The 17,608-nt window shown below is 45.6% G+C and overlaps 1 protein-coding gene across 1 annotated transcript in view; it reads right to left on the minus strand.

The window, feature by feature from the left end:
• The window catches only part of RASA2 (RAS p21 protein activator 2), a 214,701-nt gene that overhangs the window by 63,484 nt on the left and 133,609 nt on the right, over positions 1-17,608 (minus strand). The window contains exons 14-15 of the mRNA XM_073625641.1: positions 16,531-16,654; positions 2,575-2,681 (exon numbers count right to left, since the gene is read on the minus strand). Coding sequence (XP_073481742.1) covers positions 2,575-2,681; positions 16,531-16,654 — 231 coding nt within the window. The remainder of the gene's footprint in view (positions 1-2,574; positions 2,682-16,530; positions 16,655-17,608) is intronic.

The following is a 17,608-nucleotide window of genomic DNA, read 5'->3' on the forward strand; positions in this document are numbered from 1 at the left end:
AGGTGATCAAGTAAGTCACTTTAGGCAGGCAGTAGAAACAGACCAGGATGGCACTATTTCCCAGGCTGAAAGGAGAGCCTGGAGTACACATCCAGCACTTTACCCAACAGATGACATCAGCACTAACCTGTACGTGGTAAAACTAGTGCCCAACAGTGCAAAAAAACACACGATCTGAATTTCCGTCAGAAAAACCTTGGATAGTTTCTCCAACGGAATTCCGCTCAACCTTGCCTTGCATACACACGGCCACACAAAAGTTCTCTGAACTTTCGACTGTCAAGAACGAGGTGATGTACAACACCACGACGAGCCGAGAAAATGAAGTTCAATGCTTCCGAGCATGCGTCGAATTGTTTCCGAGCGTGCGTAGGAATTTTGCGCGTCGGAGTCGCTACAGACAATCGGAATTTCCGATAGGAACTTTTTCCGTTGGAAAAATAGAGAACCTGCTCTCAATCTTTTGCTGGCGGAAATTCCGCCAGCAAGAGTCCGATGGAGCATAAAGCTCACATTGGACTTTTGCTGGCGGAATTTCCAATCGGGTGTACGGGGGCATTAGGCTGACCATGCATAAAATAATTTTTTCCAGATCAGCCAGCAGACTATGAGGAATTTGAACACTCCACTTAAGCCTGTGAGGCTGTTTTAAACCTTCATGGGTGTGGTAGAAATTACTTCCCCATTGTTAAGGTTGGATTGGAAATCCACCAAGCTAGGGAGTTTTTTGCCTGGCTAGAGTGGAACATAGGGAGGTTGAAAGAAGCGTGTTTGTTCCAGGCCAACAAGATGAAGCCTTGAATAGAATTGAGCGAAGGGGACAACCTCACATGAAGCTACCATGAGGTCCAGAACTCTCAGAGAATCTCACTAAGGGGTATCTCTTTAATCCCAAGATCTGGGCTTGAGATCTTAGAGAGGATTTGTTTTTTTGGAGGAAAGACTTTTGCTTGGACTGTGTCCAGAATAAGGCCTTAGCGTTGTAGGAGAATTAAAGATTTGAGAGCAGACTATTGAAAGCGGACTACCCAACTGAAGGCTTGAAGTATTTGAATAGTACTTTAGACATTTTTCAGATAGCTGAACGGAAGAGGAGTCCTTCAGAAGAAGGATGTCAAGGTACCCCGTTACCTGAATGCCCCACGTTCTTAAGAGGGCAAGAAGAGGGGCAAGTACCTTTGTGAATATTCTGGGCCACATGGCAGTGCGGTAAATTGGAATGTGTAGATGAGCATCTTGGATGTCAACTGATGCCAAGTATTTCTCTTGTGTCAGAGAGGCAATAACTGACACTGCAGATTCCATGAAAAATTCCTTGTTTAGGGATTTTAGGCCAGGTATAAGATGAAAACCCCTGTTGGGTTTTGGCACCGTGAATAGGTTTGAATAGACTCTTTTGAACCTGTCCTTCAAAAGAACATAACGGCCACACCCTGGGACAAGAGATGGTTTAGGGCTGTGTGCAGATCTGACTGTCCTTGAGAATGTTTTGCTTGGTTGGACAGAAGAAAAATGATGGTGGGTAAAGTTTTGAATTCTAGGTTCTACCCCTTTAAAACCAGCAAATGAAACCACAGGTCTAGGATGTCTGACTCAGGTAACAGACATCCCCCCAATCTTTAAAATGAGGGTGCCTCTTCTTTGTAAACAGGGTTAAGGGGTGGACTTGGAAGGTTTTGAGTTCCAAGTCTTGCGCTGAAAGGGACCGAGTTTTGGTTTTGAAGCTTAAGTGGAGTGATGGGGCATAGCGTCAGGACCTTTACCATCACGCACTGGAAGCTGCATGAACACATCTTTGCTAGAAGCGGTGCAGACATCTCTATCGATTACAAACCTTTCCTAGTGGTACTAGGATAAGTACAGTAATACAATAGTAGTACAATATATTTATGCTTTTAGGCTCTCTCATAAAAGGTTATTGTGCAATGATTATCTGCAAATCTTGTTTCCTTCTTTCATGACACCCGGGATGGAATCTTATTTGGAAACTGTATATGGGGGTCACAGGATTTGTATGAGGAAAAATTTTGGAGGACATACACATACATATGCTGTTCTGTGTAACCCATTCAGTTAAGGGATCCATGTGCTGATCATCAGAGGGAGCCTTTGAGAGGATAGCTTTCCGAGTGTGATCATTTCATCAAGTTTCTAGAACTGGCTGTGTAATTAAAAACACTGATTGGATCACATTTATCTGTGGTACTATGAATGTTGTTTCAACTTTTCACCAAAGCACTATATAATATTTCTGATGAACCTTGTTATGAATGTGATGTCTTTCCTTTGAGGTTTTTACTGTGAGCACTTTATGATTAACTTATGGCGATGAGTAATTTAAAACATATTGGTTTTGGTATTACAATTATTAGCACTGTAGACAATATTTTTTGTGATTAGTATCTTTTAAGATACTACAGCAGTTTGGGGGGGTGGGCCTTAGAATTTTTAATGTTAAACTTTAATGTTCAAGGTTGGCATGGGATTTTTGGTTATTGTTTTTAGTTAAATCATCACATATGTACAACATTAACATTCATGATATCCAGGAGGAACAAAAATACATTTACTTACTGGGTGGTGGGATCTCAAATGAAATATATGAGGGGATACCACGGCCACAGCAAAGAATCGCAGAAAGACAAAACTGCTGACTGCTGAATACTGTACATGAGGGTCATCTGTAGAAGGACAATAAAGAAATACAGATATAACACCATGTTTTATCCAACAATGTTAATTGTTTAGCTTGGAATCCAAGTCATATCTTGCAGATTGGTATAAAAACGTGCATTACTGAAAGGAGTGAGTGCAACAAGAACAAACCTTGGACAGAAAAATTAACAAACCGGTGCCTCCTGACCCATCAAATAATTCTTTATGAAGGGATACTAAAACATTTCAAAATGCATCAGTAAATTTTGCAAAATGCATCATAAAACACTACCAAAATTACATTAAATGTATACCACCATTAATGCTATGGATACACAAATACAGGAATTGTCAATAAAACATGGAGCAATGGAAGATACAGCAGCTACAGATGTTTACTTTGGACATTTAACCTACAGCAAAGTAACAAAAAGCAGAAATCTGGTTCTTAGGGTCAACAGCTCCACGTCTCTTGGGCCATTCTATATTAAAAAAATCACCAATAAACTTAAATAGAGAAGGGTAAAGAGCAACCAGAAGGAACAAAGTGTGGTATTGTCATTAACTGAAATCATCTCTACAGAAACATCCTTTACCTGACCCAGCTACAGTAAAATGCAACCTGTTAAGAAGGGCTGAACCTTGTATTTCATCTTGGTCTTTGCATTTCTCTTGTGTTATTATCTTATGCCCAGGGCCGATCCTGGACGGGGTGCACGGGGTGCAGTGCGCCCGGGCGCCACAGAGGTGGGGGCACTGAAGCACCAGAGTGCTCCCCTCCCTCCTCCTCTTGTCTGTAGGAGGCTCTCTCCGCCAGTCACCGCTGCCGCCGTTGCTGTGTCTCTTGCCGAAGCCCATCCTCCCTCCCTCCTCCTGTCAGATGAGGGGAGTGTAAACAGCTGGAGATCGAAGCGGCTGTGTCTCTGTGTGCAGAGAGACCAGCCACGCAGTGACGTCACAGGGGTGGGGGGGGTCCGTGCCCGACGTGTTCCAGTTCTCCTCCTCCTCCTGTGTGTAAATCCTGCCTGCTGCCCAAGCCTGATACGCTCTGTTCTCCACCCGGGTGGCGCGGCTGCACACTGTCCTCTCCTATCCAGCTGCCGCCCGGGTGTTTTTTTTTTAATTAGCTTAATGCAGGGGTGGGGGTGATTTGTCAGGGGTCTATACTAATGGAAGTGGGGGGTTGTCCTGGGGGGGGGTCTATACTAATGTGGGGGGGTGGTTTGTTCTGGGGGGGATCTGTACTAATGTGGGGAGGTGGCTTGTTCTGGGGGGGTCTGTACTAATGGAGGGGGTGGTTTGTTCTGGGGGGGTCTGTACTAATGAAGGGGGTGGTTTGTCCTGGGGGGGGGGTCTGTGCTAATGGAGGGGGGGTGGTTTGTCCTGGGGGGGTCTGTACTAATGGAGGGGGGGTGGTTTGTCCCGGGGGGTCTGTACTAATTGGAGGGCGGTGGTTTGTTTTGGGGGGTCTGTACTAATGGAGGGGGGTGGTTCTGTACTAATGGGGGGTGGTTTGTCCTGAGGGGGGTCTGTACTAATGGAGGGGGGTGGTTCTGTACTAATGGGGGGTGTACTAATGGAGGGGGGTGGTTTGTTCAGGGGGGGTCTGTACTAATGGGGGGGTGGTTCTGTACTAATGGGGGGGTGGTTTGTTCTGGGGGGTCTGTACTAATGGGGGGGTGGTCTGTCCCGGGGGGGGGTCTGTACTAATTGGAGGGGGGTGGTTTGTTTTGGGGGGGGGTCTGTACTAATGAAGGGGGGTGGTTTGTCCTAAGAGGGATCTGTACTAATGGAGGGGGGTGGTTTGTCCTGAGAGGGGTCTGTACTAATGGAAGGGGGGTTGGTTTGTCCTGAGGAGGGTCTATACTGATAGAGGGGGGTGTTTTGTCCTGGGGGGTCTGTACTGAGGGAAGGGTTTATGCTTAGTGGAGGGGGGTCTGTACTGAGGGGCGAGGCGATACCATGTTTTACAGCACCGGGTGAAACTCCTGAGAGAGAGAGAGAGAGAGAGAGAGAGCGCGAGCGAGCAACACACAGGAGCCCGGGAAAGCTTTCAAGGAAGTACAACCAGGACTCCAGAGGGAGAGGGCAGTGCTGAGGGAACACCATCAGAGAGAGAACACCACCAGAGGGAAAGCCACACAGCCTAGCGCCATCCCTGGCGGAGAAAGGAATGGAGTCATTGCCAGAATACAGATCTGGGTGCTACCCAGCGGAGTCGCCACGGGCAATTCAGAGTGAGCTGACTCCTTTTCAGAGGAACTGTTGTTGCTGGGTCAGGTGAGAGGGCTGATCGGCCATTATCTACTAACGTCCATAGGAACTGCAGTCTGACCATCTCCTGTGCTACGTCTGCAGTCTCTGACCATCTCCTGTATTACGTCTGCAGTCTCTGACCATCTCCTGTATTACGTCTGCAGTCTCTGACCATCTCCTGTATTACGTCTGCAGTCTCTGACCATCTCCTGTATTACGTCTGCAGTCTCTGACCATCTCCTGTATTACGTCTGCAGTCTCTGACCATCTCCTGTATTACGTCTGCAGTCTCTGACCATCTCCTGTATTACGTCTGCAGTCTCTGACCATCTCCTGTATTACGTCTGCAGTCTCTGACCATCTCCTGTATTACGTCTGCAGTCTCTGACCATCTCCTGTATTACGTCTGCAGTCTCTGACCATCTCCTGTATTACGTCTGCAGTCTCTGACCATCTCCTGTATTACGTCTGCAGTCTCTGACCATCTCCTGTATTACGTCTGCAGTCTCTGACCATCTCCTGTATTACGTCTGCAGTCTCTGACCATCTCCTGTATTACGTCTGCAGTCTCTGACCATCTCCTGTATTACGTCTGCAGTCTCTGACCATCTCCTGTATTACGTCTGCAGTCTCTGACCATCTCCTGTATTACGTCTGCAGTCTCTGACCATCTCCTGTATTACGTCTGCAGTCTCTGACCATCTCCTGTATTACGTCTGCAGTCTCTGACCATCTCCTGTATTACGTCTGCAGTCTCTGACCATCTCCTGTATTACGTCTGCAGTCTCTGACCATCTCCTGTATTACGTCTGCAGTCTCTGACCATCTCCTGTATTACGTCTGCAGTCTCTGACCATCTCCTGTATTACGTCTGCAGTCTCTGACCATCTCCTGTATTACGTCTGCAGTCTCTGACCATCTCCTGTATTACGTCTGCAGTCTCTGACCATCTCCCGTATTACGTCTGCAGTCTCTGACCATCTCCTGAATTACGTCTGCAGTCTCTGACCATCTCCCGTATTACGTCTGCAGTCTCTGACCATCTCTTGTATCATGTCTGCAGTCTCTGGCCATCTCTTGTATTATGTCTGCTGTCTCTGATCATCTCCTGTAGTATGTCTGCAGTCTCTGACCATCTCCTGTAGTATGTCTGCAGTCTCTGACCATCTCCTGTACTATGATTGCAGTCTGACCAGCTCTTGTATCATGTCTACAGTCTCTGACCATCTCCTGTACTATGTCTGGGGGGGTCTTTCTAACAGACTCTCTAACAGAAGCCCTCTCTGTGTGCATCAGAGAGGCTCCCCTCCAGGTCTCATTAATGTACGCTCTTCCTGTATTTTCTTTGTTAAAAGATCATGGGAGGATCCTAGGGTAACGAAGACTTCTTAGGGGAGCATCTCTGTGTTTGAGTCGTTGCCATAGTAACATTTGTAAAGGGGAGGAGTTGGTAAGATGACCATGCCCACGTGGGGGCGCCAGAAATATTTCTGCACCCAGGCGTCTGTGACCCTAGGATCGGCCCTGCTTATGCCCATAACCTTACTGGCCCTGCATACAAGGCTGGCTGTCATAGGAGACTCCTGTATGCATATACAGATCTTGAAATTACTGCAATATTGAAATGTAACTGGATATGATCAAATTTAGAGACCCTGTAGACTCTCACAGTGGAGACAGACATTTTTAAGTGGTAGCAATAATAACAATGACTTCAAGTAGTAATAAAACTCAGAATTTTTAATTTTAACCTACAGGTAAGGCTGGCCATACATGGTCGATTTTCGAAAGAATTTTCATTTGACAATCAGAAAATGTGTGTTTTGTGATCCGATGGTGCCGCCATTGATTTCGAAATTCGGCCAACCAAGCCTTCAATTACACCTCATGTTGCTACAGAAAAGAATTTTCGTGGCTGGGAATTTTCTTTTCTTGCACATGTGCATTTCTTTTTCGATTACATTTCTCGCACGATTCTCCCATCATTGATTAGAAAATCGTTAGCTTTTCAAAAAATTTCCAACATGTCCGATTACTCAAATTTGATGGCCTCACGAAAATCGGCTGTTGCTGCAGCCCACTAATGGTGCGAAATATGAACGAAAATTCTTAGATAAGATTTTCGGAAGAAAATTCTTTAGAAATTCGATCTATGTATGGCCTCTGCCTAAGCATATAATGAAGCTTACCTATAGGTCAAAAGGAATATCCCCTAAATGTGCACTGTTTAGGAGATATTCTAGGAGAATCAGCTGGCGATCACCAGCGCATGCACTCTGAAGAAACGGCATAGCCGTGACATAAACCGTCATCCAAGCGCATGCACAGGAGTGATGTCATCATGGCTCAGCCATGCAAGTGGCCACAGCCCGCAAACCCAGAAGGACTGGGTGAAGGTTGAAGCCCCTGCAGCGGGGACAGCGCAGCGGTGTGAGGGCTTCATTTCCAGGTAGGCCTTTTTTATAAAAGTGCAAGTATGTAATACATACATAGCACATTAGGCCTTTACTTTGCAGGGTTTATTATGTGTTTTTTTTTTTCTTTTGTAACCTTTACTACCCGCTTTAGGAAATACTTTGTGAGGTCACTGCTTCCTAACGAATTGTTGTTCAAACCACAAACAGCCTCTACTGTGTATTAAAGCAGAACACCTGTTAAAACATTTTTGTGCAGGACATTTTGAAAATGTTAGTACCGCTTTCAAATTCCTGCTGTGTTCTGTGCTCACATTTGGGAGATTTCCCCCAAGCAGTGATTGTAGGATATTACCAATATTACAGTTTGAGTAAGGCCAGTCATAGGCAGAGCGATTGACGTTCCTGCAACCATGAGATGCAGGAAAGAATATTGCTAAATCCCCCAATAAACACAGTCAGTGTTGATGTGGCATCCCTCCTGAGAAGCCATTCCTGTCCCCGCCGGGAGAGCACAGTGATTATTGCTAGCAGCTACAACAGCCGCTAGCGATATTCGCATGTAAAATCTGATAGGCTGGTTGTACCCAAATTGATCAACTTGACTACATTCAGCCTGCCCATACATGGTTCAAATCTCAGCAGGTACCTGCTGAACTGGCCGACATTCAAACCATCTATGGCCGGCTTAAGAATTGTAACCATTTTAAACTGCCCCTCTAAATGTCAATGGTCAACTAGACAAATTGTGAATGCACAGGGAAGCAACAAATCCTGATAAAAGGTTTCTAACCCATCCAAAGTATTATATTTTGCGTGTCTTCAAAAAGATTTCCCCTTATTTTAGGACAGAAAGTAAAAGGGAAATTTTCCTAATGGGTACATGCAAGGCAAGTTACATTCCAATTGTACTTCTGCCCATATGACAGGGTATAAACTTTTTCTAGACTGTAAAAATATTTAAAGTTCAACCCAGTTTTTTTTAAGTGTAGGGGTGTATTCTGGAAAGGTAATGTTGCTCAACGTCATACCAATGGTTTGTACCCCAGGAATAACCCAATTTTATCTGCTAAAACTGGTCTCTTTTGGTTGAACAACAAGCAATAGGTATGGTAGGTGCGTCCATCTGTTTCAGTAACAGTACCCACCCTCTCATCTGAATGTTTTCATATGTTTTCCGGTACAGTTTTGGTCCATTGTGACCACGTATCTCCTGCTTCAGTTGCAGTTTGAAGAGAAAGTTCCATTGGACACTATACATGTGGACATTTGGTCATTGGATCATTCTAGTCCATAGTTATTACATTTTCTTTATCGTACATCACGGGACACAGAGCACCATAATAATGACTATGTGGGTTATATGCTTACCTTTAGGTGATTGGACACTGGCAACCAATAGTAAGACGGTTCCTCCCATATAACTCCTCCTATACCGGAAGTACCTCAGTTTTTTCGCCAGTGTCTTGAAGGTGATGGTCATGGCTCTTAAAGCTCTTCAAAAAATGTCCCACTGAGGACGTTATAATCGCATCCATTCGGATGGCATAAAGCTAAAGTGGATGGTACCCGAACCTCGGTTCAAGAACAAGGTATTTCTTGTAATGTGTCCTATATAGGCGCTGGACCCTTGTTAAGTTGGTATTCCTGGTCAATATTGCCTAAGATAAACCAGAAAAGGTGCTTTACAGGTCCAGGGGTGTGGACCCCAATATATGGGGGACCCAGTCCCTGAAGGTCCTTAGAGGCACTACCCGCCGTGATGGGGGAAGATTGGGCCTGGTAAGACAGGCCCTGCTGCTTGGGATGGTGAGTACTCCCCTTTGGGGTTTTTATATATATATTTCCCTTTGAAACTACTGGTAAACCTTAAGCCTGTGTCTGGGATTACAGATGGCGGCTTTGGCGCGCATTGTAAATACTGTCGTGCGTGAGCGTGCGCACGCCGCTGCTGTGTGCGTCGCAGATGCGCCGCGTGCGTCAGGACGGCGCATGGGCCGTGCGGTGGGCGTGCCGCCGATCGCTGATGCGTGCGCTCACTCTCAAGCTAAAGCTTTATAGGGATGGAGCTTTTGGCGTGCGCGTGGACAACACAGGGCGATATTTGGGCACGTGAGTCTGGTGGTCTTGGACACAGTGGTGACAGTTTAAGGCTGGTTATAGTTTGTGGGGAGTACTCCTCGTGTGTAAGCAATGTCTTCCAGAAAACGAGGTATAGGGAACAAGGCAAGCACAGGGGTAAGAGTCCCTCCTTTAAAAACAGGAGACCAACCCCATGCTGATACAGCCTCAGTTTCTCCAGAAAGACCTGCGGCATCTGGCCTGGCTGAGTCATTGCATTTGTCAAGCATAGTGGCCACTCTACCAATATACCTGCCTCGGCTTATGTTACAAAGGATGATTTGGCATCTGCCTTTGCGGGCCTTGAGGGCAAAATAGCTGGCATGATTGCCTCTGTAACACAGGTGGGGAGGAAGCATAATAGATCTCCCTCCCCTGAGCCTGGGCCAAGTGGTGAGTCACTAGAGCACCAGGACTCTTATAGCCATATGGGTCCAGGTGGTCTGGAACCAGAATGGGCAGAGGATTTGGAAGAGGTGGTCATAAAAGACCGGGAGGAAGGAGAGGCTGAAGAAACCTCGGCTCAGGACTCTGGCTCAGAAGAGTCAATTTCAGCCTCCCATTCCCAAAAATTGTTTGTTTATCTAATCTCTAATTGAGATGGTATGAATTGGGTTTAAGTTACCCCCAGTTCAGGAGTCTGGACTCTCCTGTTCTGCTTTGGGATCTTTGCGACCTCAGCAAATTTCCCAAGCGTTTCCTTTGCATCCATTACTGGAGCAGGTGGTTTACGTGGACTGGGAGCACCCTGACAGGATATACTTACCTCCAAAAAGGTTTTCTGTCTTATATCCTATGGAGGAGAAGTTCAGGAAGAAATGGGGGACTCCTTTGGTGGACGCCACCATATCTTCAGTAAACAAAAGTTTAACCTGTCCGGTGGATAATGCCCAGGTATTTAAGGATCCGGGTGATAAGAAGCTAGAGTCCTTATTAAAAGCCTCCTTTTCAGTGGCTGGTGCAGCAGTTCAGCCAGCAGTTGCAGCTATTGGGATTTGTCAATCCCTAAAGGATCGCTTTAAGGAGGTTGGTAAAAGGCCTACCTTGCCAGGAGGAATCTGCTGAGGAATTGTCGGAGATTCCTCATGCCTTATGTTTTGCAGTGGACGCATTGAAGGACTCAATTCAACAGATGTCTCGTTTTGTGCTGCTGTCAATCCATATGCGCAGAGTCTTGTGGCTAAAGAACTGGTCTGCCGAGACACCATGTATAAGGCTAGTTGCAGCTTTTCCATTCCATGGAGAGCGCTTGTTTGGCGAAGATCTGGATAAATATATCCAAAAGATCTCTGGAGGAAAGAGTGCCCTACTTCCTATTAAAAGGAAAGGGAAGCAACCCTCTTATAAAATTCCCAATGCGCCAGGACCTAGTGCTTCTTCCCCTAAGCGGTATCGACGGCCTCAGCCGTCTGGCTTTAAAAGACCCCAAGGTCAGAAGAAACCCTGGACCCAAAAGCCACCCAAGCCCAGCTCCAAGTCTACCTTGTGAAGGGGCGTCCCCGCTCTCACGGGTGGGGGGCAGGCTTCAGCTGTTTGCGAGGGGCCTGGGAAGAACTGGTTCAAGACAGATGGGTCATCTCCACTGTAAAATACGGTTACAGAATAGAGTTCCGGGAGATCCCCCCGAATCGGTTTCTGTACACAAGGGTTCCGTCAGATCCAGAGAAAAGAAGATGCCCATTCCTAGCTTTACAACATCTGCTGCTGCAGGGGGTAATTGTAAAGGTTCCGCACGAGGAAAGATTCAAGGGGTTTTACTCAAACCTATTCACCGTGCCGAAACCAAATGGGGAAGTAAGGCCCATTTTGGACCTCAAGGCTCTCAACCTCTTTGTAGACGTCAGATCCTTCCGCATGGAGTGGGTTCGTTCAATAATAAAATCCCTGAGAAAGGGAGACTATTTGGCGTCCATAGATATCAAGGACGCCTACCTTCATGTGCCGATCTTCAGTCCACATCAAAGGTTCCTATGCTTCGTGGTAGAGGGCAGTCATTTCCAATTTGTGGCACTACCTTTTGGTCTGGCCACGGCCCCCAGGGTCTTCACAAAGATTCTGGCCCCAGTGTTGGCTTCCCTAAGGTCTCAGAAGGTCTCTGTAGTAGGATATCTGGACGATCTTCTTCTAAGGGAATGCTCTCGTCCCATACTGGTTCAAAACGTATCAAGAACAGTACGGGTCTTACAACGCCTAGGTTGGATTCTAAATGTGGACAAGTCAGCTCTTTGTCCGACCCAAGCCTTGGTGTATCTGGGTCTGGTCTTTGACACCGCCCAAGAAAAGGTGTTTCTTCCTCCCTTAAAGGTCACCTCCATAGTGGAACTTGTACAGAAGGTGAAAAAATAACTAACACCTTCTGTTCGGCTGTGCATGAGGTTACTAGGCAAGATGGTGTCATCCTTCCGCGCAGTGCCAAATGCACAGTTCCACTCCAGAGTGTTCCAGAACAGTATTCTAAAAGCCTGGGACAAGTCGCCTCGAACCTTGGATCAACCTATGGTTCTATCTCCACAGGTTCTATGGAACCTCTCTTGGTGGTTAAGAACCAGCAACTTGGAAAGAGGGAAATCTTTCCCTCCGGTAGCCTGGAAAGTCATAACCACAGACGCCAGTCTTCTCGGCTGGGGAGCACTCCTGGAGGAAGCGTCTGTTCAGGGAATATGGTCCCAGACAGAAAGGACCCTGCCCATCAATCTATTGGAGATTCGGGCAGCTTGTCTGGCTCTGCAATTCTGGACATCCAGATTGCGGGGTCTTCCTGTCAGAGTCCAGTCCGACAACTCCACGGTGGTGGTGTATATCAACCACGAGGGAGGTACCAGGAGTCGGGCAGCCCAGAGGGAGCTAAACCATATATTGACTTGGGCAGAAAGACATGTGCCGTTTCTTTCGGCAGGGTTTATCCCGGGGGTGGACAATTGGCAAGCAGATTTCCTAAGTCGCCAGAAATTGTTTCCAGGGGAATGGTCCCTGCCCCCCGAGGTTTTTCTACAGATCTGCCAATACTGTGGGACCCCAGATGTGGATCTGCTGCCATCCAGATTCAATGCCAAGCTGGACAGGTTTGTCTCCAGGACCAAGGATCTGCTTGCTGTCGGGATAGACGCATTAGTAGTTCCTTGGGATCAGTATTCTGATATATGCCTTTCCCCCGATCCAAATTCTGCTGCACTTACTACGCAGAGTACAGGAGGAGTAAAAACCAGTGATCCTAGTGGCCCCAGAGATCCTGGTACTCGGAGATTGTGAAGTTGGCAGTAGGAGACTCATTGGTCCTTACATACCGTCCAGACCTGTTGTCTCAAGGACCCATATTCCATCCTTCTTTACGGTTGCTGAATTTGATGGCTTGGCTATTGAGACCAGACTATTGAAAGACCGTGGCATTATGGGTTCAGTCTTGTCTGCCTTGATAAATGCTAGAAAGTCAGTTTCTAGAGCTATTATAGAGTCTGGAAGTCATACATTTCTTGGTGTGAGGAGAGGAAATGGAACCCTCGTAGGTATACAATTGGACGAGTTCTTGCCTTTCTTCAAGCAGGAGTAGACTTACAGCTTGCTTTAGGGACAATTAAGGGACAGATTTCTGCCTTATCGTTTTTTTTCCAAAGATCGATTGCATCCCATTCTTTGGTGCGAACCTTTGTCAAAGGAGTAACACACCTGAGGCCGCCAATTAAACCACCTTTATGTCCCTGGGACCTAAATTTGGTACTGTCAGCCTTACAGGGACAACCGTTTGAACCTATTAGGCATATTGCTTTTGTCCTATTGACCAGAAAGTTAGCCTTTTTGGTGGCTATAACATCGGCTAGAAGGGTGTCTGAATTGGCCGCTCTTTCTTGCAAAGAACCTTTTATGATTCTTCATCAGGATAGAGTGGTCATGCGCCCTCGTCCGGATTTTCTACCGAAGGTAGTTTCCGAATTTCATTTGAATCAGGATATCATTTTACCTTCCTTTTTTCCAAACCCTAAGACTAGGGAGGAAAGGTCGCTTCACTCACTGGATATGGTGAGGGCGATCAAAATTTACTTGAAGATGTCAGCTCCCTTTCGGAAGACTGTTTTTTTTGTCTTGCCAGAGGGTCCTAAAAAAGGACAGCCGGCAAAAATTTCAACTATATCCAGGTGGATTCGCCAGACTATTATCCAGGCGTATGGATTAAAACGCAGGGTTCCACCTTGGGATTTAAAGGCACACTCCACTAGAGGGATTAGTGCATCATGGGTAGTACGCTAACAGGTGTCTATGGCTCAGGTTTGCAAGGCGGCCGCTTGGTCTTCAGTTCATACGTTCACCAGGTTTTACCAGGTGGATGTGAGATCTGAAAAAGAGACTGTTTTTGGCCACAGCGTGTTGCAGGCAGCTTTATAGTCTCAGGCCCGTTGGGCTTAGGGATAATGTGTCTCCCTCCCCCCCCCCCAGGCGCATTGCTTTAGGACATCCCACCAACAGCTTACCTGTACAATCCTTTTCTTGGAGTACATCACGGGACACAGAGGTCCCTCCCCTCTTTCTGGGATCGTCACTGCTTGCTACAAAACGGAGGTACTTCCGGTATAGGAGGGGTTATATGGGAGGAACCGTCTTACTATTGGTTGCCAGTGTCCAATCACCTAAAGGTAAGCGTATAACCCACATAGTCATCATTATGGCATTATGGTGCTCTGTGTCCCGTGATGTACTCCAAGAAAAGGATTTTACAGGTAAGCTGTTTTAAAAATCTGTTTATTTGTATTACCTCATGGATGTGGCAGAAGCCAAAACAGGGGAAAAAATGCCAAATAAGGGAGAACCGATCCTTAAGGTGTTACCAGTAGATTTACCCCTATTGGCAGTGGGACTCATCTCAGACACACCTGTCCATACCTGATGTAGAACTTGGAATCTAGTGTATTCCCCTGCAGAGATCCCCCTGCCACTATTCTATCCCTGGAATATGTATTGGCGATAGAGACAGCACTTGTACTGTCCCAGACAGAATGTTGGTTCACCTCCCTGAGTCGCATGACCTCTGGTGCCTCCCTGGTGGTTGAGATATATGCCTGCAGAGGCATTTCCGGATTGAATCTACAACTGGGTATATATATATATATATATATATATAGTGTAAAATATAAAAGCTGTCACGTTGAGTAAACAGATGGCAAACATGTCACGCTTTGTGCACGTCTACACAACGGCCACAAACAATGGGGGGACAGTGGGGATGGAAAGTATTCAGGCCCCAGTCAATTTTTCACTCTTTGTTATATTGCAGCCATTTGCTAAAATCATTTAAGATCATTTTTTTCCTCAGTGTACACACAGCACCCCATATTGAAAGAAAAACACAGAATTGTTGACATTTTTGCAGATTTATTAAAAAAGAAAAACTGAAATATCACATGGTCCTAAGTATTCAGACCCTTTGCTCAGTATTTAATAGAAGCACCCTTTTGATCTAATACAGCCATGAGTCTTTTTGGGAAAGATGCAACAAGTTTTTCACACCTGGATTTGGGGATCCTCTGCCATTCCTCCTTGCAGATCCTCTCCAGTTCTGTCAGGTTGGGTGGTAAACATTGGTGGACAGCCATTTTTAGGTCTCTCCAGAAATGCTCAATTGGGTTTAAGTCAGGGCTCTGGCTGGGCCATTCAAGAACAGTCACGGAGTTGTTGTGGAGCCACTCCGTTATTTTAGCTGTGTGCTTAGGGTCATTGTCTTGTTGGAGGGTAAACCTTCGGCCCAGTCTGAGGTCCTGAGTACTGTGGAGAAGGTTTTTGTCCAAGATATCCCTGTACTTGGCCGCATTCATCTTTCCCTCGATTGCAACCAGTCGTCCTGTCCTTGCAGCTGTAAAACACCCAAACAGCATGATGCTGCCACCAACATGCTTCACTGTTGGGACTGTATTGGACAGGTGATGAGCAGTGCCTGGTTTTCTCCACACATACCGCTTAGAATTAAGGCCAAAAAGGTCTATCTTGGTCTCATCAGACCACAGAATCTTATTTCTCACCATCTTGGAGTCCTTCAGGTGTTTTTTAGCAAACTCCATGTGGGCTTTCATGTGTCTTGCACTGAAGAGAGGCTTCCGTCAGGCCAATCTGCCATAAAGCCCCGGTTGGTGGGGGGCTGCAGTGATGGTTGACTTTCTACAACTTTCTGCATCTCTGGACCTCAGCCACAGGATCTTTGGGTTCTTCTTTACCTCTCTCACAAAGGCTCTTCTCCCCCGATAGCTCAGTTTAGCCAGAAGGCCTGGCTCTAGGAAGGGTTCTGGTCGTCCCAAACATCTTCCATTTAAGGATTATGGAGGCCACTGTGCCCTTAGGAACCTTAAGTGCAGCAGAAATTCTTTTGTAATTTTTCTGTGCCTTGCCACAATTCTGTCTGAGCTCTTCAGGCAGTTTTTTTGACCTCATGATTCTCATTTGCTCTGACATGCACTGTGAGCTGTAAGGTGTTATATAGACAGGTGTGTGGCTTTCCTAATCAAGTCCAATCAGTATAATCAAACACAGCTGGACTCAAATGAAGGTGTAGAACCATCTCAAGGATGATCAGAAGAAATGGACAGCACCTGAGTTAAATATATGAGTGTCACAGCAAAGGGTCTGAATACTTAGGACCATGTGATATTTCAGTTTTTCTTTTTTAATAAATCTGCAAAAATGTCAACAATTCTGTGTTTTTCTGTCAATATGGGGTGCTGTGTGTACATTAATGAGGAAAAAAAATGAACTTAAATGATTTTAGCAAATGGCTGCAATATAACAAAGAGTGAAAAATTTAAGGGGGTCTGAATACTTTCCATTGTGTGTGTGTGTGTGTGTGTGTGTGTGTGTGTGTGTGTGTGTGTGTGTGTGTGTGTGTGTGTGTGTGTGTATATATATATATATATATATATATATATATATATATATATATATATATATATATAAAAAATATATAGATATATATACCTATATAAATATCTCAGAGACCCTAGAGAATAAAATGGCGGTCGTTGCAATATTTTATGTTGCACTGTATTTGCGCAGCGGTCTTTCAAATGCTTTTTCTAACCATCAGAGGTAAAGAAAAGACAATTCTTACTAGGAAAGTGGCGGACAGCCATGTGGCGCAGTGCGGAGAATAGGTCGCACATTACAGTGGGGCAACTCATGCTGGATTGGACTATGCAGGAGAAAACTTTGTCCACATAGCTTCTCAGATTGTCCTGTAGAGGAGGCATAAAACAAGCCATTAGTACTGTATAGCTATCATTAAACAGTATCACGTATACAAGAATGAATAGAAGTTCTGCAAGAGGACTGAGACTTCACGACAGGGCTAGGTCGCATTCGAAAACTATTAGCATGAAGATATGTCTACGCTGACACAGTAACCTAGTGGGTTGATCAGCCTAACAGCATTATGGGTATACAGTGGGGAAATTATTTGATCCCCTGCAGATTTTGTAAGTTAGCCCACTTACAAACAAATGAAAGGTCTATAATTTTTGTCATAAGTTTATTTTAAATGATAGAGACAGAATATCAACCAAACATTCAGAAAAAACACATGATACAAATGTTATAAATTGAATTGCAGTTCAGTGAGTAAAATAAATATTTGATCCCCTACCAACCAACAATAATTCTGGCTTCCACAGACTGGCTACAGTATGTGCTCATGTGGTACACAGATCAGTCCTGTCAATTTAAGAAGGTGCTCCTAACGACAATTTGTTAATGTGTATAAATGACACCTGTCCACAGAATCTCTTTCTTCCAATTAAACTTTACTATAATGGGCAAGACCAAAGAGCAGTCAAAGGATGTCAGGGACAAGGATTGTGGACCTGTCCAAGACTGGAACAGGCTGCAAGAACATCAGCAAAAAGCTTGGTGAGAAGAAGACAACTGTTGGAGCGATCATTTGCAAATAGAAGAAATACAAAAGTAACCATCAATCACCCTCTTGGTCTGGAGCTCCATGCAAGATTTCGCCTCATGAGGGTAAGAATGATCATGAGAAAAGTGAGGGATCAGCCCAAAACTACACGGGAGGATCTAATGAATGATCTCAAGGCAGTTGGGACCACAGTCACCAAACAAACCATTGGTAACACAATACCATTGATGAAATTGTGCAGCACCTGCAAGGTCCCCCGCCTCAAGAAGGCACATGT

The sequence above is a fragment of the Aquarana catesbeiana genome, linkage group LG04, assembly GCF_042186555.1.
Source record: "Aquarana catesbeiana isolate 2022-GZ linkage group LG04, ASM4218655v1, whole genome shotgun sequence".
Taxonomy (NCBI): domain Eukaryota; kingdom Metazoa; phylum Chordata; class Amphibia; order Anura; family Ranidae; genus Aquarana; species Aquarana catesbeiana.